This window comes from Rhinolophus ferrumequinum, chromosome 4 (genome assembly GCF_004115265.2).
Source record: "Rhinolophus ferrumequinum isolate MPI-CBG mRhiFer1 chromosome 4, mRhiFer1_v1.p, whole genome shotgun sequence".
In the NCBI taxonomy this organism is placed as follows: Eukaryota; Metazoa; Chordata; class Mammalia; order Chiroptera; family Rhinolophidae; genus Rhinolophus; species Rhinolophus ferrumequinum.
In genome coordinates this window covers 78,883,312-78,910,655 of record NC_046287.1, presented here as the reverse complement: position 1 = coordinate 78,910,655, position 27,344 = coordinate 78,883,312, and the positions used below count along the sequence as shown (strand labels likewise).

Here is a 27,344-nt window from a genome sequence, read left to right as displayed (position 1 = left end):
GGTCATTCTTTGTGAGGTCATTCTCTCAGTCACATATTTATTCAAGAAACTTTTATTAAGCATTCTCCACTATTCAGAAGGCAGCTCTGCTTTGCTGAGAGTTCACGTTGTAACTACTTTAAAAGTAAGATCTATAGCATAGGATATTTGGTAATCTCTGACAGCTGGGTTCCCCCAACTCCCTGCATATTCTCCCATTAACAAAACATAATGCCTTTTCCTTAAAAAGTTCAATAGAGACATCCTTAAGTATGGTTGAACCAAAGTAATGGTAGAACAAGATATAAAACTTGAAGCCAAGAAACTGGTTCTAAAAACAATATTTAAAGAGCATGTGATAAATTTGTATTTCATCAAATTCTAAAATGGAAGGATAGCATGGCTTTCTTAAGGTTAGTATGGAGAGCTGTTCATCTGATGTCATCTTTCCTTGAGAGTGCCAGCTTTGGAAGCATTCTTTCTAATTTCTATGTGAGAAGACAGACTTCTGTCATTAAGAACTAAGCTTCCAGATACAAGGACCTGAAATATCCATGTATTGAGAGTCATCACTTTGACTAATGGAAGATCCTGAGCACATATCATCCTAAGCACCTCTTCACAGTGTGTCATTTTTCCAGCTCAGTTGATTTTTGATATATCTCACTTTATCAGTCAGTGAGGTGGAAATTTCATCACTCTTGTATGCTTTTTGAGTTTTTCTTAGTGTTTGTTTGTAATAGGTTTTATGGGTGATTAGTTATGTGAATTGCGGCATTCTCAAGGATGGGAACCTATCTTAATTTCACTCATGAAACCTGTTTCTCTCATCAAGTTTCCCATAAACCAGGGGTAGAATTTGTTTTTCATTCAAACACACCTTTTACAATTAGTATATGTACTTTTCATCACTACTTAGTGTGACAATTAATAGCTGAAATTATTTGCACTAGCTCTAATGTTTGAGCACTGGCCTTTCCAACTCCGTGATTTCACACATTGGTTACTGTGCTGGGACACAGCACTGACTGCTCCACTGGGCATGATCAGATGTCAGGATTTTACCAAAACCCCACTGAACAATATTATGGCATAAGAGTAATATTTCCATTACTTCTGCAGATGATTGTCTTTGCCCTAAAAGCTTTCACAGTAAAACGAGAATTGATATTATCCACCATTTTATTTTCTCTAATGTCACCGCATGTACCTGCCCTGACAGTCTTCATAGTGTCATGGTCCAAAGCACAGATTTTTTATGTCATGCAGATTATATCGGGGTTTGAGCCCTAGATGTGCTACTTAGCAGTTGTGTGACCTTGAGTGAGTTATTCAATTTCTCTGAGTCTAGGTTTCATTCTCTATAAAAGAGGGTTAATAAATGCCTCACCTCGTGGTCTGTTGTAGAAATTAAATGAGATAATGCATGAAAAGTGAACATTTCGTGAGTGCTCTATAAATTTTAGCTGTGTACGTTAAACTTCTTTAGTTTCTATCTGGCAACTTTTGAGGCATCCAGGGCTGTAGAATCCTCAGGTTAATTGTACATTGTAATTTTTAGTGGCCGAATTTTAATTTGAAGTTTTCGCCTTTTGTTTTTACACTGCACGAATATAATGAGAATATTCTGCACTACCATTATTTTTCCAGATACAAAATTTACCATAAAAAGAGTCATGGAGACATATGAATATTATAGCATGATTTTGTTATAATAGCTTCCTTGCTAGATCATCACATTCCTATTATTCAAGAGGAAAATTTGAAATAGAGTATGAAGACTCTATAGGGGATACTGGGAAAAAAAAAGAAAACGCAAAAGCAAATGAACTAAATCTAGTAGTAGCAAATGAGAGATGCCCTGAAGACAATATTATATTATCTCTTCTCTTTTAAGATAATTTATTTTTCTATTAAAATCAGCGCTATTGTCTCATTTGGGTTTTTTGGGACATCAAAGTTCACGTAAATCAGGAAACATTATTGATTATTGAAGACCTACTATGTACAAGACACAAAGGTAAGTAACATCAGAGAGGGTTTTCGGGTGGGTTGATTGTGAATTTTGAAGTAAACAGCATGTGAGTAGTTGAATAAAAATGATGGCACAGGAAAGCTTCAGTCACTGTTACTGTACTTCCTACTTCTCAACTGATGTAACCAAAACAGTGTTCAATCTGGAACAGGAGCAACAGCTTAAAATTGGTTTGCATGGACACAGACTAGTGAACTTGTGAGGTTGTATGGACCTATTATCACCCTGCAGTAGTTTTCAGCCACTGTGCCTTGGCTTATTTAGTGCTGCCCACGAATAAGGGCTGCTGGCAAATTGAGTTCAAGTTGTCAAGGTTTTTTATTGCGGGGGGCAGTGGGGAGAGTGGGTTGTGCACCAAGAAAACGCAGGTTGATTGGGTCTGGCATCCAGAAAGCTTAACTGTGCTGGTTGTGAACATGGTAGCCCTGAGTATCACATGGTCAGGCCAGTTCCAGGAATTATTACATTTTTACTGAACGATGTGAGCACGCTGCCCTGAGAGTTTGAAGAGGAAATGGTCAGGGCCATAAACAGCTCTACTGAAAAAGGAACAGATTGTTTACACATACCAAGTCCTGAAGGGCCAGGGAGTGAAGACTGATTCACCAAACTGCTCGTATTCCTTTAGTGACACTGTAAGGCATTGACTTCGAGCAGAAACAATCACATTACAATTGTGGATGACTTTTCACTGTTGTTTTGAGTCTTTTATTTCTCCTAACGTGCCACCAAAATGTTTAGTATTTCGAAGGCTGTCATGAACTATGGTGGAGAATTTGCTGAACTAGAAAATTAGGTGTGGTCAGACCGATATAACGTTCTTTCAATGAGCCACCACAGAGATAGGAGAGTTTTGTTATTCAGAATCTATATTTTGATGGCATTCAGTTTACAGACGTGGTAGCCATAATTCATCCTCTTTTGCTACATTTTTTTTAACTGGGTACTTCAGATCTGTGCACCAGTTCTGTTCCCTGGTTACACACCTTTGCTTCTGCAAAGCTGCTTTTTCCTGCCTTTCTGCCTTGGCCTCAGATGGCAGGATAATGCTCATCAGAGTAGTAAACGTCCAAACCAAGTTCTTTGTATGCGGCCTGGTGGAAATACCCAACGCCAGTCTGATGAGTGGTGCTTACTTGGCAGGAGCCTATTCCACGCCTTCTGTTGGAGGGCTTTGAAGCAAGTGGTTGCTGTCCGAGAAGGTCTGCAGTTTAGGAACAGGAGGAAGGAAAGGCTCTCTGATGACAGTTATTAACTCCCCAGGTTCTGCAGATCTGACCAAAGTGGGTCTGATCCAGGTGATGGTCGGGGGGTGGCTAAGGCAGAACCAACAACTTCGGGCATCTCTCTTGCCCTTTCTGTGAAGGATTCTGCACTGTCTGCTTGGATGTGTTTTACGACGATGGTCTGGCTGTGTAGGTCTGGCTCAACCTAGTCAGGCAGTGGGGACTCGGGCTCATCTTATTCCGTTCGGCACCACAAGTTACATAGACCATACTTCACGTACCCAAGGAGAAGAAAGAGGGTTCCCTTCATTCACCCCCGATAGGACAGTAAGCCATACTTACACTGGAGATACGTTTTTCTGTTGTTACTGACTCATGCTTAAGAAGCCAGATTTTCACAGCCATCTTACAATCAGAGCATATATGAAAATGTGTATAAATTCTAACACATTTTATAAGTATCTTATCATAAGTTAATATTCTAGATATTTGCTACTTGAATCTTTCTTGAATTGAGTTATCTGGATGCATTTTTCATGGAGAGTTTATCGCAAAATATTTTAATGGGAAATTAAGTTGTCATAATTCGGGCATTTTCTATGCATTTCTAATTATTATTACTGGACGAATATTTTGATGCTCAAGCTTTTCTGAACCCCATCTGAAGGAAGTTATACAGTACCTGAGGACTTCTGCCAATAACATAATGGTAAATTGCCTCAATTACGTGGCTCTTCATCTGCTTAGTGTTTCATGGTTTTCAAGTTGTACGTACTAGAAATGTTCTCTTGATAAAGTATGAGAGGAAAAAAGCATTATGTACATTAGTTGAAATTGGCATCATGTTGCCAATCTGTAATAAGCCTTAGGGGAGCTCAGTGTTGAAACTACTCAATTGAATGCTGCAATTTCCCATAACAATTTAAAAGGCCTGCAGGCATGCTGAAGTCATAGCTGGATCTTTCAGTTAACACTCTGTAACATGACCCCAAAGTCTCATTTACATCACAGCAATTAAAATATATTCCACATTCTATGTTTACTGTATACTGTAGAAATAATCCAATGAAATGCGGCTATTTTCCAGAAATAATCATGGAGATCTTTATGTTCACGATTTCTTCTTTCCAAAGTGGTATCACCATTACATACATATCCACAGAGGATAATGATGATTGTGAAGGTGGAAAAGGGTGGGGCAGGGGAAGAGGAATGCAGACTAGGCTAATTATAACTAGTCGTCATTGCGACCTGCTGACCCACCTGGAATTAGGTTAGTAGTCTCAGTCCGGTTCATAGGTGACAGGTGTCCATTATGCAAAATAATTATTGTAATCAGTGCTAATTGGCCCCCTACTGGTAGGTAGAAGTAGAGGGACCAAAAATTAAAAGAGCATTAAAATGATACACCTCCTGGTGGCAGACGTGCTGCCCCTAGACTAGGAAAGAAATGCCGATGCCCAGTTGGGGAGGTGACGTGAAAGGAGAGTGGCAGTCACCCGAGGCAGGTGTTTTCATAAATTAGAGTCCTTTCCTTAGTGCTCCATTCATATTAATTTTAAACTCCTCCTGGCACATGGATTATAACTATAAGTATTAATGGATATCATAACTATTTTGTAATGAGATGAATAGCGAGTTAAATTATTTTAAAGCAAAGCCACAGTAGCCAAAATTAGATCGTATTTTCTCAACAGTGCCTACTGCATTTTAGTAGTGCCTTACTTTCAAGAAACATAGACCAAATTGACTTAACACCAAATTGTTGCTGCGGTTTAATATTTATTGAGTAGCCACAATTTACTAGCTTACCTTGAAAGTGTGGTTTTTAACAATTGTCTAGACTGCACCATCAGGGTATGAAATACAGTGGCAAAAGTCCAGCTTCTCTACTTGGCAGGCGGTCAATGGGAAACCAAGGAAACCTGTAAGAACACTCTTGCTTGCACTGCCCTTTTGTAGTCAGGAAGAGTGCTGAAAGAATTCTACTGCAGTAGACTTCAGTAGGCAACAGTTTTATCTGCTGCATAGGTCCATTTTAATCCCGTGCCTTGGCTTATAACTACCGTTGGTAACAGCATGAAAAAGCAAATGTTTTTGATTGGGCCACTTACTCCCAAGTCTTTGTGCTAATTATTGAAAAGGGCCTCCTTTAAGCAAACACACTTCCTCATGGGGGTGCTGTGTTGGGCACTTGCCCCTCAGCAGGTGTCCATGACAAGGCGGTTGAGTTGGGCCATGTGTACCTAACTCATAAAAATTTTTATGAACATTATAAATTATGCACATATTTGTCTTTATGATATAAAACATTCAGGAAATCCAGAACAGCTGACTAATTGGATAGACTTTTTCTATTTTTACTTGACTCTCTGGCAGCACTTATACAAAGTCATAATATTTGAGTGTATTTTACATATGCACTTTAAGGTGTGTGACTAAACTTGAGATGTCAAAACATTATATTTCTCTGTGAGTCTGTACTAGTCAAGCATGTTTGTATATCCTGATAGTGTTGCATTAAAATGCGTTTAAAAACAAACAATAAACACCAAAGAAGAAAAATATTAAAGAGAATTGAATCCTCTAGAGGAAGTGTGCCGACTGCTTGCCAGACTGGCTGTGAAAATGTTGGTCTTTTTCCTCACATCCTTGGAGACTGAGTCCAGACCTGACCCAGCCCCCGCAGTATCCACAGCAAGCCAAGAGGGTTTTCATAGTTCTTTGGGCAAATAAAACACCAGGACTGAATGCAAAGGCATTTTGATACCCTGAAGCAACTCTGGCTGGGACCGAGCCCCTTAGAGCATCACTTCAAGGAGGAAGGTGGTTTGGGACTCTCTCGGTCCCCATCTCCCTCCTCACTCCACAAGGGGATGCCTGTTGAGCGAGCACTGAACCAGAATTTCCTGCTTTCCAGGAGTCTGTGAAGAAAGTGCCATTTGGCTGGTTTGGTGCTTTTCAGACTGAGATGAAAACTATCTGGTGGGCACTAGACAGAGGATATGTTTATTATAGTAATTTTGCCTGTGAGTTGCAGAGGCATGAATAACTGCACTTATCTTTTATTCTCCAAATACTTGTGGGTAGTGATCAGGTCCCCACCTAGTTGTTACTAAAATAAACCCCACTTAGATCTTTCAATCTAGAGACTCTTAATCAGTTTTATTGCCCCTCTTCAAAGTCCTTCCTTTATTTGCCTACTGCTGTCTACTACCAAGACACAAATATTTGGATACCATTATAGATGAACTCATTTTGATGTTATTGGTGTGAGAACTATTTTTTTTCTAATTTAATGACATAGGATTTCTGAATAAGCTCATAAGAACTCAAGACCCAAATTCTATTCAAACATTTTAGCCAAATGCCAATTTCACGATAGACCTAGGACCCCTTGCTCTCAGCCTTGAAGGACTGAGCTTTTACACATTCCCCCCGTCCCAGCGTCCTCAGATAAGCCTAATGACATTGGACACTATTCTTGGACACTGGACAATGTTTTTGAATTCAATTATAATAACGGGTTCTTATCAAATACATAGTATGTTATATGCCAATTGCTGTGCTTTTTCAACTGTCTTTCGTTTAATGGTCAAAATATCTCCATAGAAAAAGATGTTGTCATATGCATTTTAGAGAATGAAATGTAGGAAAGCAAATCTCAGGGAATTTAATTACCTGTCCAAGGTCCTAAGCCACATAAATTGTAAGTTATAGAGCTTGACTTTAGACATAGATCTGTCTGATCAAAATCCTGTCCTATATTTCCTCTCCAGTGGTAGTTGTATAGGTTTTTTTAGTTGAGAAATCAGGCTAAGAACTTGTTAGTTAAAATCATATTTCTGTCTCTCTGAGGTCTGTTTTCTTCAATGTACATTTTAGTGGCAGGTTGGCTTTCTCCACAAGGTGACAAAAATGTAAACAGGCTCCTCCTCTTTATCTTCCCAGATTAGCAACTCCACATTCAATGGTTTTGAGGAGGCACATTCCCACTACTTTTGTCACAGGTCCTGGTCTGAATTAGGTCACATGTCTATTCCTGAACCAATCACTAAGATTCTGCACAGGCAGTTCCACAATCCCAGGATCGGGGTCTGCTCCACCTGAACCCCTTGGAAACCAATGTACGAGAGGAGCATTTGTTCAGGGAACTAAGGGGGCATACCAAAAAATTCATATGACCAAGATGGCAGTGATGTAAGGGAGCCGCTCTCCTTTGGTAACTAAATCACATGGGACGGGAGACAAGAGAATTGTGACTGCATCCTCTTCTGAAACATATCACCTCACCATGAGGTATCATGTATTTCTGAATTGTCTTTTCCCTGAAAAAGAAGCTTGAAAGTGTTTCCAATATATTTTATCTTTTTAACTTCGTCTTGAATTTTCTACCTTTCTTACTCCTCACTTCAATCTCACTTGCCTTTTTACTTGTCCCTTCCCAGTGCAGTGATTGCTGCCAATTTAATATCGTGGTATTTTCAATATTACAACCTTCATTGACTTTGTTAATATTGGATCTGTTGACAGCCTGACACAGTTTGTCAGACTCTTTGCTCTATGTTTTTTAACTTTAAAAAAAATTGTTTTATCATTGCTTACATCCCCTCTTTGTTCTAAAGTTTGGAAGTAGAGTCTAGTGGTGAAAAATACAGATTTAGAATGAAACTGAAATGTGTTCAGATTCCACTTAACTACTTCCAGACTGTGTCCTTGGAGAGGTCAATTAATCTCTCTGGGCCTTAGTTCTCTCATGTGAAAATGGGGTTTATAATTCTTACCTAGCAAGGTTGCTGTGAGGATTAAGTGAGGTCATATATGTAAACCATCTGGCTTATTTTAAGCACTCAATAAATAATCAAGATTGAAATTAATAATTCATCCAGGAGCTTTTATATCCACTCTTAAAGAGAGGACTATACCCAGTACTTAGGGAAATAATATTAGCTCTTCATTTAAGAACCTCCTCCAATTGAACACAGTATCCCTAACTGTCACCAGGTCAGTAATACGTATCATTGAGTCATTTTATGATCTAGCAAGCTGTAGTTGTTTTTAAGTCATCTAGCAGGCTTGCTTATTTTTCTCTCATTATGACGGAAGCTTTGCATGTTGAATTGATGCTACACACATCTTACGGTTTGGCAACTTTTCAAAGAAATGAATGGAAGAGCACTGTATGGAGTGTGAGTCCCAGCGAAGCCACTCACCGGTTGTCTGACTTGAAATGTTTCATTAATTTCTCACAGTTCCTCATCTGTAAAACTTGTAAACAACACAAATTTAATGAGCTATTGTTAGAAATAGAAATTCAATGTGTAAAATACTTAACATGAAAAAGTGTTTTAATAAATGGAAGTATTGTTATTATTGTGTATTTGATTGTGGCTCCCGTGTCCACTGAGGTGGGCAAGTTCATTTGAAGGTAGCATGACAGTCTGTGATGCCATTTATTCCGAACAATACATGGAATGATATCAAAGTTGTCTATTTGGTTGTTTTTTAACTGTATTTGGGGCCTTTTGCATAATACAGTATTATCTACATGACACATAATTGTTTCCTGGGTTTTCCCTATTAACCAGATAGCATTATTGGCAAATTTTTCAAAGGCTTGGCTCATGCAGAATCACAGGTGAATAAAGTGGTGGCCTTTGTATTTGGGATTCTGGTTTAAACCATCATAAAAATGCTTTAAGTAAATATGATGGATATTGGTTGGTCCAGACAGGCAGACAATTTGAGAGTGATTACTTACACTTTACCCTACAGTCCTGCAAGGAAGCTGTGTTTGGCTCAGCTGTATTGGATTCTAGAGTACCCTTTCCCGTCTATTCTAAATATGGAGATTATGGCCTTCTCCCTGCATTTCTTCATGCCATTGTAACCATAGGTTACGTAGCTGTATTAATATATGTTACTATTATGTATTATATTACTATTGTCCATAATTTTTTTCAGGAAAAACAGAATCAGTTTTAATTTGAAACTATGCAAGTAAATTGCTTTATTTATTTTTAAATAATAGAATGTAATCCCACTTTACATTACTGGGTAAATTCGCCTCATTATCTGTATTTTTTCTTTTTTGTTCATTTCCAGTTTCTTTTCCTTCTACATATAAATAATTTTGAAAGAATTTTTAATGATTTGATCAGATTTAAGCCACTTTTCTTATAGCCTGAGGCACTGTTCTATATATTTTCCAATTAAAAATTTTCCAGCATTCACTTACTCAGCAGCTATTTTAGTATATTGCTCCTATCTGTTTCATTATCTAAGTTTGCCTATTTGCTATCCATGACAAAGCATGAAAAGGAGTTTTAAAACAATAAGCTTCCTGTTTATTATTTATTAAATAAAGACATAAATATATCTTTACTCATATGAAAATGTTCACAATATGTTAAGTAAAAATGGGTTACATAATCACATATATATACATGATATGCATATATATTTATATACACACACATATGAATAGAAAAAAAACCTGAAAAGGTGAACACTAAAATGTTAGGAGGGAAATAATTTTAATGATTGGGGGTGGGGTGGGGCATTTATCTGTATTTTCTAGTTTCCGCAAAGGACAAATATTACTACTTAATACATGTTTGAAATTAAACAAAAGCAAGACTTGAGGACACATTAAACAGTGTATAGGAACAGCCTCGTATTCTTTCTGTCTCAGTAGATGGCCCTCTTCACCCATCTGCTCAAGCCTGGGAGGCATTCTCAGTCTCCTCTTCCTCACTCTCATTTCCACCCATCACCAGTCCTCTGGATGACCCCCCCCCCCACCTCATGTCCATACACTTCTCTAAATCCCCACTGCCGTTGCTGCCTCCCTAGCCCAAGCTATCATTCTTTTGCCTTGATATCTGCAAAAATCTGCCAAGTTCCCCTGCTTCCACTCCAGACTTCCTTGTTCCCTTTTCTCCCCACTTGAGCCAGAGGGTGATTTCCAAACTGTAAATCCAATTGATCATGTCAGTGCCTCATTTAAAACTATCCAATGATCACCCATTATCAGTGGAATATTAATGAAACGGCTGGCCTGCCCTGTGAAACATTGCATCGGGCTCTTCAGTTTCCTCTAGCTTCATCTCTCCTCACTCTCTCTGCCCTAGCCCTACTGGCATTTGTCCATCAAGGTTAGGTTTCCCTTTTTCCATCCATTTACATTTAACCTGTTTGTGTCTTTATATTATTTAAGTATGTTTCTTGGAAGCAGCATATATGTTTTTTATTCAATCTGCAAATCTCTGTATTTAGTGTTGTGTTTAGACCATTTACATTTAAGGTGGTTATTGACATTGACCTAGTTAAGTCTATAATCCTACTATTTGTATTCGATTTTCCCCATATATTCTTTGTTTCTCTTTTTCCTACCTTCTTTGGATTAGTTGAATATTTTTTATGCTTCCATATTTTATGATTCCATTTCTTTTAATGGTTGCTTTAGGGTTTAAAGTATAACACAGTACACACTGAGGTGATATTATGCCACTTCGCATATAGTATAAAAACCTTACAATAGTATACTTTTATTTCTTCCCTTCCTTTATGCCACTGTTGCAATACATTTTCTCTGTAATGGACTCCACGCATGTTACAAAATCCACCATAATTATGATTTTTTCTTTAAATGGTCATCTATCTTTTAAAGAGATTTATATAATAAGTAAAGTATCTTCTACATTTAACTATGTACCTACCATTTCCAGGGATGTTAATTCTTTTGTGTAGATCCATATTTCTATCTGATGTCATTTTCCTTCTGCCTAAAGGGCTTCCGTTACATTTCTTGTGATGAGAGAACTGATGATCAACTTTAGTATGTCTGAAAAAATAGTTCTTATATCTACATTTTTTAGAGATAGTTTCACTAGGTATAGATATCTAGAGTGACAGTTTTTGTTTTTCTTTCAGTACTTTAAAGATGTTTTCCTATTGTCGTCTTGTTTACATTATTTCCAATGGGAAACTTTTTATACAATGGAAACTTTTTTATATTCCTGTCCTACTTTGAGACTCTCTTTATCACTGGTTTGAACAATTTTAATCATAATCAATGGCTTGGTGTAGTTTTCTTTACACTTCCTGTGCTTGGAGTTTGTTGAGGTTCTGAGATCTGTGAGTTTGTAGTGTTTATCAAATTTGAGAGTTTTTCAGTTATAATCTTTTTCAATTTTTTAATGTTCACTCCTGTTTTCTCTGTAATGGACTCCAATTACATCTGTACTGGCCTCTCAAAGTAGTGCCACCTCTCATTTACATACTATTTATTCTCTTTCTCTGTGCTTAATTTTGTGTAGTTTCTATTACTATAATTCGTTAACCATTTCTTCTGCAATGTCTAATCTGCCATTCACTGCCTTCAGTGCATTTTTCATCTCAGACGTGTAGTTTCATATTTAGAACTTTGATTTACATCTTCTTTTTATATCTTCCATATCTCCATTTAATTTTTTGAATATATGAAGTACATTTATAATAGCTGTTTTCATGTCCTTGTCTATTAATTCTAACACCCATTTCAGTTCTGAGTCAGTTTCAAGTCATTGATTTTCTTCTCATTATTTTTCTGCTCCTTGGCATGCCAAGTAATCTTTGATTGGATGATAGACATTGTGAGTTTTATCATGTTGAGTGCTGGGTATTTTTATATTCTTATTATATTTTTGAACTTGACATTAGACAGCTAAACTACTTTGAAACATTTTGCTTTTTTCTGGTCTTGCATTTAAGATACTTAGATGGGATCAGAGCAATATTTAGTCTAGTCCTAATTATTCCCCATAACTGAGGCAAGACCTTACAGAGTATATTACCTAATACATGATAAAGTTTTCCAATCTGGCTAGTGGGAATATACACTATTCTTGGCCTCGGGTAAACTCTGGATGCTGTTTGCTATAATTCAGAGCTCCTTTAGGGAGAAATTTTGCTACCCAAAGGACATTTTCTAACATCTGAAGATATTTTTTTATTGTCCTGACTGGAGTGCTCCTGGTTTCCGGGGGTAGAGTCTAGGAATGCTGCTAAGCATCCTACTATGGAACAGAACCCAACAAAAGGGAATTTTTTCATCTAAAATGTCAATAATGCCGAGGTTGAGAAATTCCATTACAATCCTTTCAAATCATTCTTTCTCTGACCTCCAGTAGTGTCATTAGATGCATGTGATGATCAGTACTATGCTGAATTCTCAAGAAGGACACTCTGAAGACTTGCACAGTTCTTTCTCCACATAGCTCTCTTTTTCTGCAACACTTGGCCCTGAAAATTCTTACCACCAGTTCTACCAGAATTTCCACTCTGTCTCTTTAGCTTAGCAAGTCTTCTGGGGTCTTCCTGGTTTCCTTCGCCCTCTGCTACAGCTTGGAAATTCTCTCAATGAGCAAAGGTAATCAAGGGCTCATCTTGGGTGTTTCCCATTTTTCAAGGTTCACTATCCTGCATGACTTCATGTCAGTGTCTTAAAAGTTTTGTTTCATGTATGTTGTCTATTTTGTTGTTGCTACTTAGACAGGATTGCACATCCAGTTTCTGTTACTCCATCTTGTCTGGAAGCATAAGTTGACGTTTTATGTATTATTGCTATCAAATGATCTCTTTATTTCCTGTCATGTTTAAAGAAAGCAACCTGCCTCGTTTTAACCTTCTCAACCACTAATTATTTACTATATTTATTTTTATCTGTACCTGTGTCTTCTTAACAAGCATTACTTTTGTTACTCACAGTAGATTTGTCTTACCCTGCATTTCTTTTCAGCTGTGTGTTTTAACTTTGTGCCTCAAACATGATAGCTAAATTCACTTGCATTCTTCTATGTGAAGCTATAAGCTCAATTTGTAGTTATGCTTGAATTTAGCAATACAAAAAAAAAAATCACCAAAATATGATTTCATTTTTGTAGTTAATTATTTTGATTCTTTGATTTGTAGATTTCCTCAGGAAACAAAATTTCCTCTAAAATGAACAATAGCAATTGATTTCCTCTTGTGTTCAATAAAGCTGTTCAATAAAGGAAACACTAAAAATTTTATGATGTGCAAAGTTGTATTTACAGTTTGATTAACATAATTGATACTAAATCATAAATACTAACTTATTAGGGACAATATGAATTGTGAATAAGAAAAAGCAATTTTCTTTCTTTTTCTTTCTTTTTTTTTAGTATTGCGTATAAAGAACTTAATTTAGATCTTTAATCTAAATAAGTTGGGGTAAACTAGTTTTCTCTGATGTCTGCTTATTCTTTTGGGTGAGCTTTTCCAAACTATTATAAAGATAGAAGGACAGTGTACACAGAAGATATTCAAGATGACAATCAGGAATTTGTAATTCTTACAATAAATAGCAAGGGAAGCATGCGTGATAGTGACCAAAAGGTTACTTAATCAATCCTTTAGGTTTGGATATTTCTTTTTATTTCAGTTGCTAGATAGACACATAAGCTCATGGAATTTTAGAAGTACAGATGACTTTATGGATGTTTGTTATAGGCCTGATAAACTGTAATCATTGGCCTCAAGGGTTTTTAAAGATACACAACATCCAACTAAAATCAGATTACTTCCTAAAGTGCAATTTAAAAATGGTTATTTGGAATTAGGAACATGTTATGAAACAATGTAATAATGTTGTTAGGTTCTCTGGCCAAGTTGCAAAGCATGTTTAAATAATATATTTAAAATGGAGGATGTGATCACCATAAATGTAGTGTCCCTAAGTCAGGGATTGCCTGCCCATTCACTTAGTCAATCAAATATATTGCAAGAGATTGAGAAAAAAAAAAAAAATGACCATATAATGGGATTTGCTTTAAGACCCAGCAGTATTTTCCAGAGGACTACCATGGTTAGTAATATGGTTTTTCAAGGAGCTAATAAAAATTAACCCAATCAGTTTGATATTGTCATACGAGTATACTTGTGGTAGCCAGTTCAACCAAAAGTATTTGGTCAACTTTCTTTCTAATAGTTTTTCTTATTTTTTCAAAGCCCCTGCCCACCGATGCAGCTAAGGTTCTGTTCATTAAATGCTTTATGCTAAACATTCATGCAGTGACCCTTTTCCTTGTGTAGGACTGCATTCACCATCAAAGTGCTCTATCCTGCATATTATCCTGCATTGTATCCTGAAACAATTTAGCACTAGTTAGGCAGCTGTGTTTTTTAACCTTCTCATCTTTAGCCTTGAGTGCAGGAGATTAGGCAGAAAACTGCCTTTTGAAGTCATATTGAAATCTCTGACTTCCATCAGAAGCCTATCAGTAGTGGCAACACATTACAGTGTAGATTAAATCCTCGAAGAGTTTGAACAATGTACAAAAATGGAAAGACAGATACAAAGGACTTTTTTATTGTTTGAAATCTCTAACATCCAAATATCTTTGTCTTTGATGGCATATTTGAATGTTATATCTTATCTTATTGTGCCCCTATAGAATTGCTTCACAAATAAAGAAAACTCAGGTATTTGGTGCTAGAGATGTTCTGTAAAGCTCTAGAATACCTAAAATTAACTTTTCATTGCTAATATATTACCATTTAGTTGGTATTGATTTATAAACATTCATAACATTACCACAAGGACACATCTTTACTAGTGATGATATATGTTCATATTACTACGTTAAAAAACTTATTGATTATCTAATTTGCAGGATTGTAAAATTGTATCATGGGCTATGTAGAAAAGAGAATACCCTTTCCATTCAGAGATCCAAAGGGCAAGTCAAGACAGAATGGAAATATGCATGGTCTAATTCAGACATTGGCAATTTTTTTTCCTATCAAAAGCCAGACAGTAAGTTTAGACTTTGGAGGCCATCAGGTCTCTGTTTTAGTTTCCTAGGGCTGCAGTAACAAATTACCAGAAACTTGGCGGCTTAAAACAACAGAAATTTATACTTCAATTCTGAAGGTAGGAAGTATGAAATCGAGGGTTTCGTAGGGCCGTGGTCCCTCTGAAGTTCTAGAGAAGAATCTACTCTACAACTCTCTCTAGCTTCTGGTGGTTGCTGGCAACCCTTGGTGTTTCCTGGCTTGTAGCTACATCACTCCCATCTCTGCCTCTGTCCTCACATGGCCTACTTTTGTCTGTGTCTCTCTGCATCCCAATCTCCCTCTTCTGTTTCTTATAAAAGTACCAGTCATTGGATTTAGTACCCACCCTAATTCAGTATGACCTTATCTTAACTTGATTGTAACTACAAAGCCCTTATTTCCAGATAAAGTCACATTCACAGGTCCTAGGGATTAAGACTTCAAACTTTTTTGGGAGATACAATTTACTACAGTCGCTGTTGCAAGCACTCAATTCTGTCTTTGTAGCATGGACGCAGCCAAGGATAATATGTAAACAGATACACATGCTGTGTTCCAGTAAAACTGTATTTACAAAAACAGGTGATGGTTTAGATTTGGCCAGTGGACTATAATTTACCAGTTCCTTGTCAAACTAATTGAAGCAAAAACTGCAGCAAAGAAAAAAAACAATTTTCCCTTGCTTCAGTCAGTCCATTTTTAAAGTATAAAAATACATACATAAGTGTATATATAGCTATAGTTATTTTAAAATAGATGTCAACCTAGGGCAAAAAAAATGGAACTTTTATAATGATTTCAAATCTCAAAGCTCTATTCCTAAAAATGATTGAATCATAATATTTTTCTGGCCAATTAAAAGCTTTTTAGATGATCATTTAGTTATGGGGGTCTACATGGACTGTCAGCCAATGCGATTGAGACTATTTTAGAAATAAGATTTTTCTTGAACTCAGACATATTTATTCACTCTATTAGAAAGATTGTACCTGTTGACCCCACAAAATGTACACTCCATGAGGGAAGGGACAGTTTTTTATTCAGTGGTTTGTCCTCAGCATGATAGAAGAGACTCTAATACATTATAGTCATTCAATAAATATTTATCTAATGTAACTTTTGTATGTTGTAATAAAAAGAGTGAATTGATGTGTTTTTGTTTTAATACTGTTATATAAAAATAGTCTGTGACACCATACCTGGAAATTATTTATTGTCTCTGAAAGTAAAAGGAATGCTACAATAAGAAAAATCCAATTTCTATTAAGAGTTATTGGAAGAATTTATAGAGAGAATAATGGGATAATGAATCAGAAGTGGTCAGTAAATAATATTAGCTTTTTGTTTGTTTGTTTTAAATCAGATTCATGGAATAGAAGAAAAAGGTAGGGAAGTCAAGATACGTTTCAACAGCTAAGCTAAAATATTAGCAACTACTTTTAACAGCCCAGCTCAATTCAATAGCAGAGAACTATGGACCCCCATGTGAGGTAACTCTTTACCGGCAATATGAGTAGGGAAGGGTACAGATTGGTTGAAGAGGTAGCAGGGGGAACAGTCCAACATTTCCAAGCATAGGGGAACGCTGTGGTCATTCCAGCTCGCAAAGTTTCGCCACTGTACTTATAGCAGGATGGAAGGCAAACGTTTGAACATGAAAGGTGTAGGACTTGTAATGTCACTCAGAAAGAATCAAGACTTGTGACAGCATAGATGTAAGCTTAGCCAATGTTGAGAGAATCAGAATCAGCTACAAGACTCCATGCTGGAAACACATTATAGAGTGGCAAGATGTGTAGGATGCCAGCCGAGGTTGAAGAAGAGGGAGAGAGACTCTTCAGGAGAGGGACTCTATGTGGAAGAAAAATACATAGAAGTCACAGCCCTGAGGATGTGGAACCAAAGAGAAGACCAGAGTCCCCTAGGAATCATTTGTGTTGAGTAGATTGTGAAATCACTAACATAAGAAGTAAAAAAAAAAAAAAAAGTGAATTTAGGAAAGAAGGAGTGCCTTGAGGGGAAATACCACAGGGTTGAAGACAAGGCCATTAGGGACCTTCAGATTAAAAGGAAAGACAAAATGGGAAAGAATAAAGATAAAGAAGGACCATTTAAAATGTGACCAGCCCTGGGCAACTACCTGTCTGCTACGCCCCAGGTATTAGGTATGATAGACTTTCTACTTGCACTTCCCCGTCCCTGTCAGATCAGTAAATTTTTGGGGAAAAGAGCCTTCCTAAGCAAATAAACACAATTTGTCTTGCTCCTTCTAACTATTTCTTGCTACTGGCAGTTGCAAGAAATTACCCCATCAAATTAGCCACTTGAACTGACTTACATATCCGGACAGTGCTGATTAAATTCATTTTCTAGAAAGGAAAATGCATTTTAAGGAGATTAGAAAAGAAGAATCAGCTTTTTCCACAATTCAAGACATTTAAGTCCTTGAAACATGAAAATTGTGCCCTCTGAAAGACAAGTCTTTGTAAAAAAGAATAAAATGTTCAGTGCATTTGACGAAGTTTCTGCTCTAAGAGACTCCCAATTTGTTCCTGCTCTTTAAAAAAAAAAAATGAGAAAGAAATAAAAATAGCATAAGTTTTTGTAAGAAAAAGGGAACTTATTTATGAGTGAGTGAAATACTGCAAGAGAAAACTTTTCCATTGTGCAAAATTTAACAAACATATCGAAGCCAATTTTTAGCTAGTTTCTGGAGTCAAATTTAAACTTGAGCTTAAGTTTGCTTTTTGTATTAATGTAAAAAATCAGATATAGTAGTTAAAACAAGATCTATAACTCTCATTAACAGAAAATGTGCCTCAACTGCTAGTAATACAAGCTAATTTTTACTTCCTGTTGAAAGCAACTTTCTTAGATAGGAATACTATTATTACTTTCCACCATTCTCCCGATTGAGAAGGATGTAGTCAGTTGTCTTTAGGGGGCTGTGGTGCTGACATCATGCAAACCTTGTATCTTTACAGAGAGGCCAATGAGAATCGACCCCTGAGCATACTTTGTAACAACGGGGACTGACGTGCACCCAGAAGGAATGAAGTATGGATGTGAAAGAACGGAGGCCTTACTGCTCCCTGACCAAGAGCAGACGAGAGAAAGAACGGCGGCACACAAATTCCTCTGCAGACAATGAGGAGTGTAGGGTCCCAACACAGAAGTCTTACAGTTCCAGTGAAACTTTGAAAGCTTTCGATCATGATTCCTCACGGCTGCTTTATGGAAACAGAGTAAAGGATTTGGTTCACAGAGAAGCGGATGAGTACACCAGACAAGGTAGGTCACTGTTCTAGGAAAACAAGCTTGCTCGAACTTGTCTGTGTCACCTTTTTATCTTCAAGGTGACATTATTATTTTTTCAGTTCTATGTCCTATCCTCTGGTTCAAAATTTGAGATATTACATTATCTCAATACATATTATGCGTAGTATATGTGAGGTTTGTGACTCTGCACATGGCCAAAGCATTTGGACAGAAACTTGAAATCCAAGTCTCCAGGGCTTTCATACAGTCTCATGAGGGTGCTCACGAACATTGTTTCTGTAGTTAGAACTGGTGCAAGGAGAACAGGAACTGTTGGTAAGGAACCTCACCTTTCCATCATAAGAAAGGAAGGATTCTTATTCTGTATCATCTTGTGATCCATCCATCCCAGCTGTTGGTGTCTGTCTGTTTACTCAAGAGCCTGCTGTGGAGACCTTCCCAATGCTCTCTCACAGGCAATCTAGGACACTGAGGTTGTACCTTAAACCATCCTTGTTTCCCATCATATAATCCATTCTGGTTTGGTGAGTCACATATATTCGTTGAACATTTCTACACTGTGTTTTCTGCCTGCATTTCCTACCAGTGAAATAATGACTTCTGTAACTTTACTTCATAAACCTACTAATTTATATGCTTTGAGACAGTAGCTTATTTTAAATTAGGCAGATAGAGTTATATTTTGCTTCTTCTAATGCAGTCTTGAGATGTGGGCAAGATTACTACTAATAAAAATTAAATCCTCTTACATTCTTATTACACAGTCAATTTACATAGATCTTAGCATCCCTTAGCTAATTTAATCAGGAAATGAAGAAAAATAAATTAAACTTCAAAAATAAAGAATATATTCATTCTTTTCCAATCACCTTACCGACAGTGTGACTAACAGTTTGATATTGGGTAGGAACAAATTTAAGAAAAAGTAATAATGCAATAAATCATTCAAAAGTTTGAAAATTTTCCATGGTTCTTTTCTTCCTCGCATTGTGGAAAGAGCCATACCAACTAGATTGAAATAGCATTCACTCACCCCAACGAGTTAACATCAAAGAAGACTCATTTGATTTACGAAAGCGAGAATTTTTTTCATCCCCTAAAGCATGTCTTACTAATTACAGGTTATCAAATTTGTTGAAAGAGGACAAAATAGCTTAAGATTGTTAATCCTTTTTTTAAGGAAAGATGTAGAATACAAATTTGAGATATGTACTCTTGTTAAATCACGGGATTTTAGTTCACTGCACAATGTATTATAATTCTAAAACCATTTTTTTTCCTTTCATATTGTCTACGCAGCTGACATTGATTTTCAGGGTACATTTTTCAACAATTTAAAACATAGTAGGTATTTGTAGAAATGCACGCAATCTGAAACCAATGTAAAATCTTGCTTTTTGTAACAAACATAACTGTTTAATACCCTATTGGATAAAAACACGTTGTGAAATACTATTAGAAAAAAAAAAGGCAGCGTATGTGGCATGACAGTTGAGGAGGCTCATCTCCACCCTAAGCAAGCATTCAGTTTTGGCAGAGCGGAGGATGCTCAAACAGGTTAAAAATAGCAAGCTGAAATTTTCACCTCCTAGGCAGCATTAATCCAGTGCAGACTGTTGTTGATGACATGGCGATACCATCTGTGGAAACCCCAGAACCGAAGTTCTTAGGGGGCCAAAGAGTACTATCACTCAGCTCCTTGCCAAGCAAGGACAGGAGGAGGAGAAGGAGCGCAGAAAAGAGAGTGAGCGAGGCAGCCACTGGAGGCCTCTTGTCAGAGGCCCCTGAATGGAGTCATGAGAAAAGGTTTAAGAACAGAGGTGAAGGGAAAGCAAAGGTGCAGTGTGTGACGGTGCTACAATTCACAGATGTTCATAGATCAGAAAGTATTCAAAACATAAATGGAACGTACTGCTATTTATAGCTAACGTGCACTCATTCCTCACTGCACTCCAGTTAGTGTGCTAATAAGCGTGTCACGTGCACTATCATTTAACCCTCGCAGTTACCATCTGAGGGAGATCCCAGGAATGTCCTCCTTTCACAGATTGAAACTTTTCCAGGCTTGGAGAGGCCTGAGGTCCCATGGAATAGCTGGGACTTGAACCCAGGCCCCTGGCACTCGGGCTTTTAACCTCTGTACAATTGCCACAGCAGAAAACAGGCCACTCACTATAATAGTTGCCCTTTCGTTTATCAGAGTCAATTTCCGCCAATTTTGATGGGGAAGATAGAGAGAAGTGAGGAACCTGGAGACGTATTTAGGAAATAAAATTGGTATGGTTTTGTGATTGGATTGATGAGGATGAGGGAGAAGGAGGAATTGCAATACTCGTGCTTTCCTACGGTTTGATATGGGGACTGTTTGTAGCAGGAGCAGTAGAAGGGAAGTCTGCTATCACATGATGTTTTTCTCCAGCGAGCATAATGAAAAATCCTCCTAGGCTTTCATTTTCTTTGAACCTGACAAATGTCAATTTTTCATCGCTGACTGTTATGCTGTGGGATTAATTATTTAATTGACAAAATGTGCTTCCTGCCACAGCTCATGACATCATACACATAATAAAAATGAAAGATTAAAAATGTTAATAGTAGCCAAAGATCTTTGAAACAATTCCAAAGAATCATGCTAATTTAGTTCGTCCACGGACTTTTAAAACAACTTGTCAGTCCTACATCCACTTATCCTTTGAGTGACATAGGAAAATGCACCTTCGGCTGGAGGAAGTGATAAGAGGCCCCATTAACACAATTACATGAATTCGAACCTAAAATTGTAATGTTTTAATTTTTATTGACCAATTTTATGGCCTGTTATCAAACTTCATTTTAATCATTTTTATGGCTTTACTGACTGGCAGGTGACTATTGTTAAGTACAGGTTATCATTAGATACCTTGAAGCTGGGGATGATTTCATTTGTACAGTACTGTGTAGTTTGACTGGATCTCACACAGATCGCTCTCTTTCTCTCTCTCTTGTCGAATCTCTTCATGCGGTTGGTTTATTAGGTGTTGGAAATAGTTTCTCTTTTCGCAGCTGCAAAGCTCTCTGTAGGTGTGATAGGGTTAGGGTGACAATGGCTTGTTTTGCATTCTTGGATACTATTTTCTTTGATTCATCTTTGAAGAGAATTTATCCTGTCAGGTCTGAGACACATTTCTTATACAACAGCTGCATAAAATCATCCCACAGTTTTAGAGAAATGATTAAATACAAGATCTTTTTCCTCTGTACAAAGTACACTGCCTGTAATGTTCATGACCGAACTCATGACTTATCAAGTCCAACAAGGAATTTGGGCCATGAGGGTGAATTTTAAAATGAGGTGATGTCTGGAAATAAGAATACTTTGGTTCTACAGAACTGGGAGCCTGAAAAGAACATCTCTGGGACAGTCTCAACTGAAAATGTTTACCAAATAGACAATAATTGGGGTTGGGCTTATGAATTTCAGAATTTTAATAAGAAAAGACCACCATTTATAGAATGGCCCTTGGGAAGAAGGTCATCTGTTTTTAAATTAAAAAAAAAACAAAAACAGATAGCATTATGTCTATGTTTATACATACCTGAAATCAAAATAGCAAATAAATCTGCCAAATAGGCAAGGGAAGAAGGAAGGCAGATTGACAAAGACAGGCACTCTCTGACTTCTAAGTGTGACTCACCTCCTCGGGTCTCCCCTGAGAGTGTGCTTCTCGTCCCAAGAGCTCTCTCCTCTCCTCTCCGTTGCTTTGGGATTTGCCTTCTCTTCCTGCTTGTCGTCATCAGTGCCCAGCTGCCCCCAGCTCCTACAAACATGGCTGCTGCTTCTCACCTCATGATATTGCTGGTTCCAGGCCAGTTCAAGTGTAGTTTGTGGGAAAGTCGATTTGCAAGTCTTAATTTTTTGCTACTGCACCTCCCCAGCAGGCTGCATCCAGTCCATCTTTCATACAAATATTTAAGATGCTAGACCTTCCCCTTACCAAGGATAACCCTCTTTGGTGAAACGAAAGGACATTAGAGGAGCAGTCTGCATACTCCTGTAAATATGTATCCAGGATTCTGGCATGCTGGTGACTTGAATGATGCCTCACCCACTCAGCTCCCAGCCAACTCCTTATCTCCTCCCAGCTGAGGAGTGATCAGGGGTGCAAATGAGATCTAGAACTCTCTTAGGCTTCTAGCAGGACAAACACGGTGATGCATTTTCCCCGCATTGAGCCAGATGAGACTCTGAATGGGGTGATGCCCTAGGGTGAAGATCAGAAAGAATGCTGTGGCTTTGTGGTGCCAGAGGGACTGGCCTGCTTCTCTCGTGGGCCTTGCTGGAGTGAATGTTGCCCTGCAAGAACAGCTGGTTTCCTGGACCCCTCACAGGCTGCGGGGACCTAAACAGATGCATTTTCTCCACTCTGATATTATGCGAGTGCCAACTAAGGAAACCAGGGAGTGAAAAGGCTTGTTCCTAGAGTGTGACAGGACTTCCTACTGTTTCTTAAGGCACTCCAGGAAAGCAACAACCAGCTTCCTGGTGCCCAACATGTAGGAAGGGGGATAGAATGCAAAGGAAACAGATCAGGAAGCTCATCGTGAAAAGGAGCAATGGAGATGAGAGAGGGAAACTTGAACGAAAATAGAAAATTTTTATAAGAGCACTTACGGAAATCTACATACCGAAAAGAAAAAAAAGCAACAACAACAACAAAAACAACTAAATGCTGGGGTTGGGCATGATTTACAAACTGAAAAAATATAGATGATAGATTGGTTGAATTAGCTGAAGAAGAGAGGGTGGTCATTGTTGGAATTCAAATTAATAGTATCAAAGACCAAGTAGAAGAAATAACTCAAAATGGAAAACAAAGTTCCAGGTAAAATTAAGAAGAAAACAATACACAAACACACACACACACACACACACACACACACACACACTCCCCTACCTCTAAGCACATCCTAGAAAAATTCTCTAACTTTATAAATAAACATATTTTACAAGATTCTAGAGAGAAAAAAACAAGTTACTTTTATTGTTACTTACAAAAGAAACAAAAATAAGACTACTGAATTTCTCATCTACAACAGTAAAAACCAGAAGACAATGGAATAACATCTACTGAGAGAAAATCTTACAACTCAGGGATATTATACACAGAGAAGATATCGTTGCTCTCTGAGTAAATGCAAGATATTTAAGGACATGCAAAGATTCAGAGAATGTATCACCAACGTACACCGTGTAAGGAAGTACTCAAGAAGTTATACCAACTGAATCAGAATCACTCCTGTGAAGAGAAGAAACAGTGATGCACAACCAACTTTGCAGTGTAGGTGTTATTAAATCCCAAATGATTGTGACAGAGCAGCTAGAAGGAGGAAAAAAAAAAAAGGCTAGTACTAACACTACTTACCTATCTCAGCAAAATCTAGCAGTTGCAGGAAAGAGGTAGGGAAGGTGTTCCAAAATCAAATCTGAAGAGGGAGAAGGGGAAACAGTTACAGAACAGAGCTTTAGTGAAGGGAAATAATTGCTATCTTGCATTCATATAATAATGAAAAACATGTATTTGAATATGAATGTCAGGAAAAGGAAGGTAATCATTAGCAGAATAAAAAAAAGCACAATAGACCTACCTAATTAGCAGGAGGAAAAGGGGAATGAATAGCAATCTGATCGATTTAGCAAAAACAGATCCAAAGAAAAGAGGAAACAAGTAAAATCATTAATAACCATAAAACAAGGTGGAAGAAATCAAATCTACTGTATTACATACTATATGAAATACAACTTCACTGAATTTTAACACAAACAAAAACTATTCAGTCGGTTATAAAAGTTATTGGTATTTATAAGAAATACCATCAAAGCTAAAATGGTTTTAAAAAATGTTTGAGAATAACTAGATGGACAAAAATATATCAGGTAAATAAAAACAAAAAGAAAGCAGGGATGACAGTATTAAAATTAGGAAAGGGGGAATTTACAATTAAAAATACGAAACAGGATAAAGAGGACAATAAACAATAAAAGAAAGATGACAGCTCTTAAATTGCATACATTAAACAATATAATAACTAAACTTGTAAAGCAAAAACTATTAGAAAAAAATGGTTGTTAAAATACCTTTATTGTGGGATACTTTGGTTCACCTCCTTCAAAAATCAGACTGATCCAAACGACAAAAAAAAAACCACAGCAATTATATAATATCAATAAAAATTCAGCAAAGATATATACATAATATATATATAATGTATATATATATAATATGTATGTATACACGGATATTTATAACTTTGAGATAGAAGTGATACAGTTTTTCATATTTCTATGGAATAGTTACAGAAACCAAATGTGCATTTAGCTACAAAAAGAAACATTTAAAAAATCAGAAAAGAAGAGACTTTATAATTCAAAACATTTGATCATACAAGTATGTAAAATTAGAAATAAATAATAAAATATAAATAAACAAAACTCCTTTCCCTCCGTGGATTATGACACCCATAGATCACGATAAGGAGAAATAGAAAACAATGAAATAAATAAAAGTCCGCTTCCAAAATGTATGGGAGACAGTGAAAGCCATAAATATATTGTCAACTAATTTATTTAAAGACTGAACCAAATTTGCCATACATCTTACGAAGTGAGTAAAATATCAGAAAAATAAACCAGATTAAAAGGGAAGAGGTAGATAACCAACATAAAATGGAAATTGAAAACAAACAAAAGAGCTGATTCTTTTAAAAGACTAAGAAAATGGAAGGCCCCTCGTGATTCCTATTAAAGAATAATGAGAAGAAAAACAAGGAGAGATACTGGAGACATTGTACCTACTAAAAGGGACTGTTCCTAACAACAAATTTTAAAAATCTAGAGGAATTTATTTTTTTTTAAGCGAAATATGATTAACTCCAAAATATGATTAACTCCATAATGCTATTATTACAAAATATAGAGAAAATGTCTCAAATCAATTATCTCAGAAGAAATTAGGAAGGTGATTAAAAGTGGCACCACTGAAAAGTTAAAAATAGGTTCCTAGGTGAATTTTGCATAACCTTCAAAGTACAACTAACTCCAATGTTCAAAGTTATTCAATACCACACACACACACACACACACACACACACTCACACACACACACACACACACACACAAAGATGGGAAGCACTAAAATTCACATTATGAAATTGACATAACCTTCATTATAAACTTATTAAAATGTTACAAAAAAGAAGCTGTTGGGACCAAAATCACTTCTCAATATATGTATAAATATTCTAAGTAACTATTTGCATATAAGAATCTAGCAATGTGCAAAAAGAACAATAGGCTAGATCAAATTAATATCAAAGTGGTACTAATCGTTGGTGATAATGCCAGGAGTTTTCAATGTTAGGAAATCTATTAAAATAATTAGATTAATAAATCAAAGTAGAAAAACATGATCTTATCAGTAGATGATGAAAAGGTATGGGATAAAGCTTAGCAACCAGGCCTTATTAAAATAAAACTCACTAAGTAAAACAAGAAGAAAAAACAAATATGTAAGATGATCAATTGAAAACATTAAACAGCATTTTCAATGGTGAGAATTCTAGGACCATTTCAGTTGAAATCAGGCACATAAGAAAGACTCATCTACTCTCACAATTAACTGTTCAAAATTATTTTAGACATTTCAGCAATTGCTGTGAGAGGAGAAAATTAAATAAGTTTATTATTTGGAAAAAGTTAATTTAGGACTTTTGTTAAATATATGATTGATTGTATACATACGAAAATCATGTGCCTCTAGAAAGAAAATAAAAGTAAAGCAAATTGGTACTTGAATGCATGATAAACATATAGACATCAGAGGTAATGTAACATAATATTTAAAAGATGATCTGTGATTGAGTCCTAGATCTGCCATTCATTCCCTTAGTGGCAAGTGACATTCTTGGCCAAGTAACTTGCTTGGACAAATTACTTAATTTCTATGTGCTTTAATTTTCTTCTATGTAGATTGTGACTTAGTTTTTAATCTGTAATTTGTTGAGAATAAAATGAGTCGATATATGTCAGCTGCTTGGAATAATATTTGATGTATATTACATACTATTTTTAAATAATTATTAATCAATAATTGCCTAAATTTGGAAGTGAAAAAACCACATTCTGTCATAATAGCAACAAACACTATAAAATTCTTTGGAATCAATTTTACAAGAAAGATATGGAACCTGATATGAAGCAATTTGTAAAATATGATTGAAAGACGTAAAATAAGATGTGAATAAATATAAAGATAGTCAATGTTTTTAGATAGGAAGAATGATGTAAAAATATCAATTCTCCCAAAATAAGTACATAGAAGTCAAGGCTAGCTGTTAATTGAAGAAAGTGATCTTAAATTCATATGGAATAATGAATGTCTGAAAATAGCCAAAAACATATTTAAGAGGCGAATACTGAGGATAAAATGGCCTTTATATATAATATACATAATTTTGTTATATATATATATATGTTAATTTTATGATATATATAATTTTTTTAAATGCTATGAACCCTCTGATCACATCTACACGATATTGCATACATGAAGAAATCAATCAATAGAATAGACTAAAATTTCAGAAATAGATCCCAGTATATAGGGAAATTTAGCATGAAACAACAACAACAACAAAATGGTTTTTTCAGTGGGATTTGATAAATGGTGCTGGCACAACTGGTTATCCATCTGGAAGAATATAAAATTGGACCCATATCGCTCAGCATATTCAAAAATAAATTAGGATGGATTAAAGACAAATATAAAAAAATAAAGCAATAAGTTTAGAAGTTAATTTGAGAGGGGAAATAAAGTAGGAGTGACGTAATCCATGAGCAGCAGAAAGCTCCAAAAACAACGGCTTCAACACCTAACAAAATTATTTTGTTACAAAACAAGGAAAGTCCAGAGGTAGACGCTGTCAAGGACCCAGGTTCCTTCTGTGTG

At 36.4% G+C, this 27,344-nt stretch overlaps 1 protein-coding gene across 7 annotated transcripts in view; it reads left to right on the top strand.

Moving 5' to 3' along the window:
- The window catches only part of TENM3 (teneurin transmembrane protein 3), a 586,180-nt gene that overhangs the window by 145,530 nt on the left and 413,306 nt on the right, over positions 1–27,344 (top strand). For all 7 annotated transcript variants that reach the window (XM_033104318.1, XM_033104317.1, XM_033104313.1 and 4 more), the window contains exon 2: positions 18,066–18,372. In XM_033104318.1, the coding sequence (XP_032960209.1) occupies positions 18,141–18,372 (232 nt within the window). In that variant the 5' untranslated portion in view covers positions 18,066–18,140. The remainder of the gene's footprint in view (positions 1–18,065; positions 18,373–27,344) is intronic.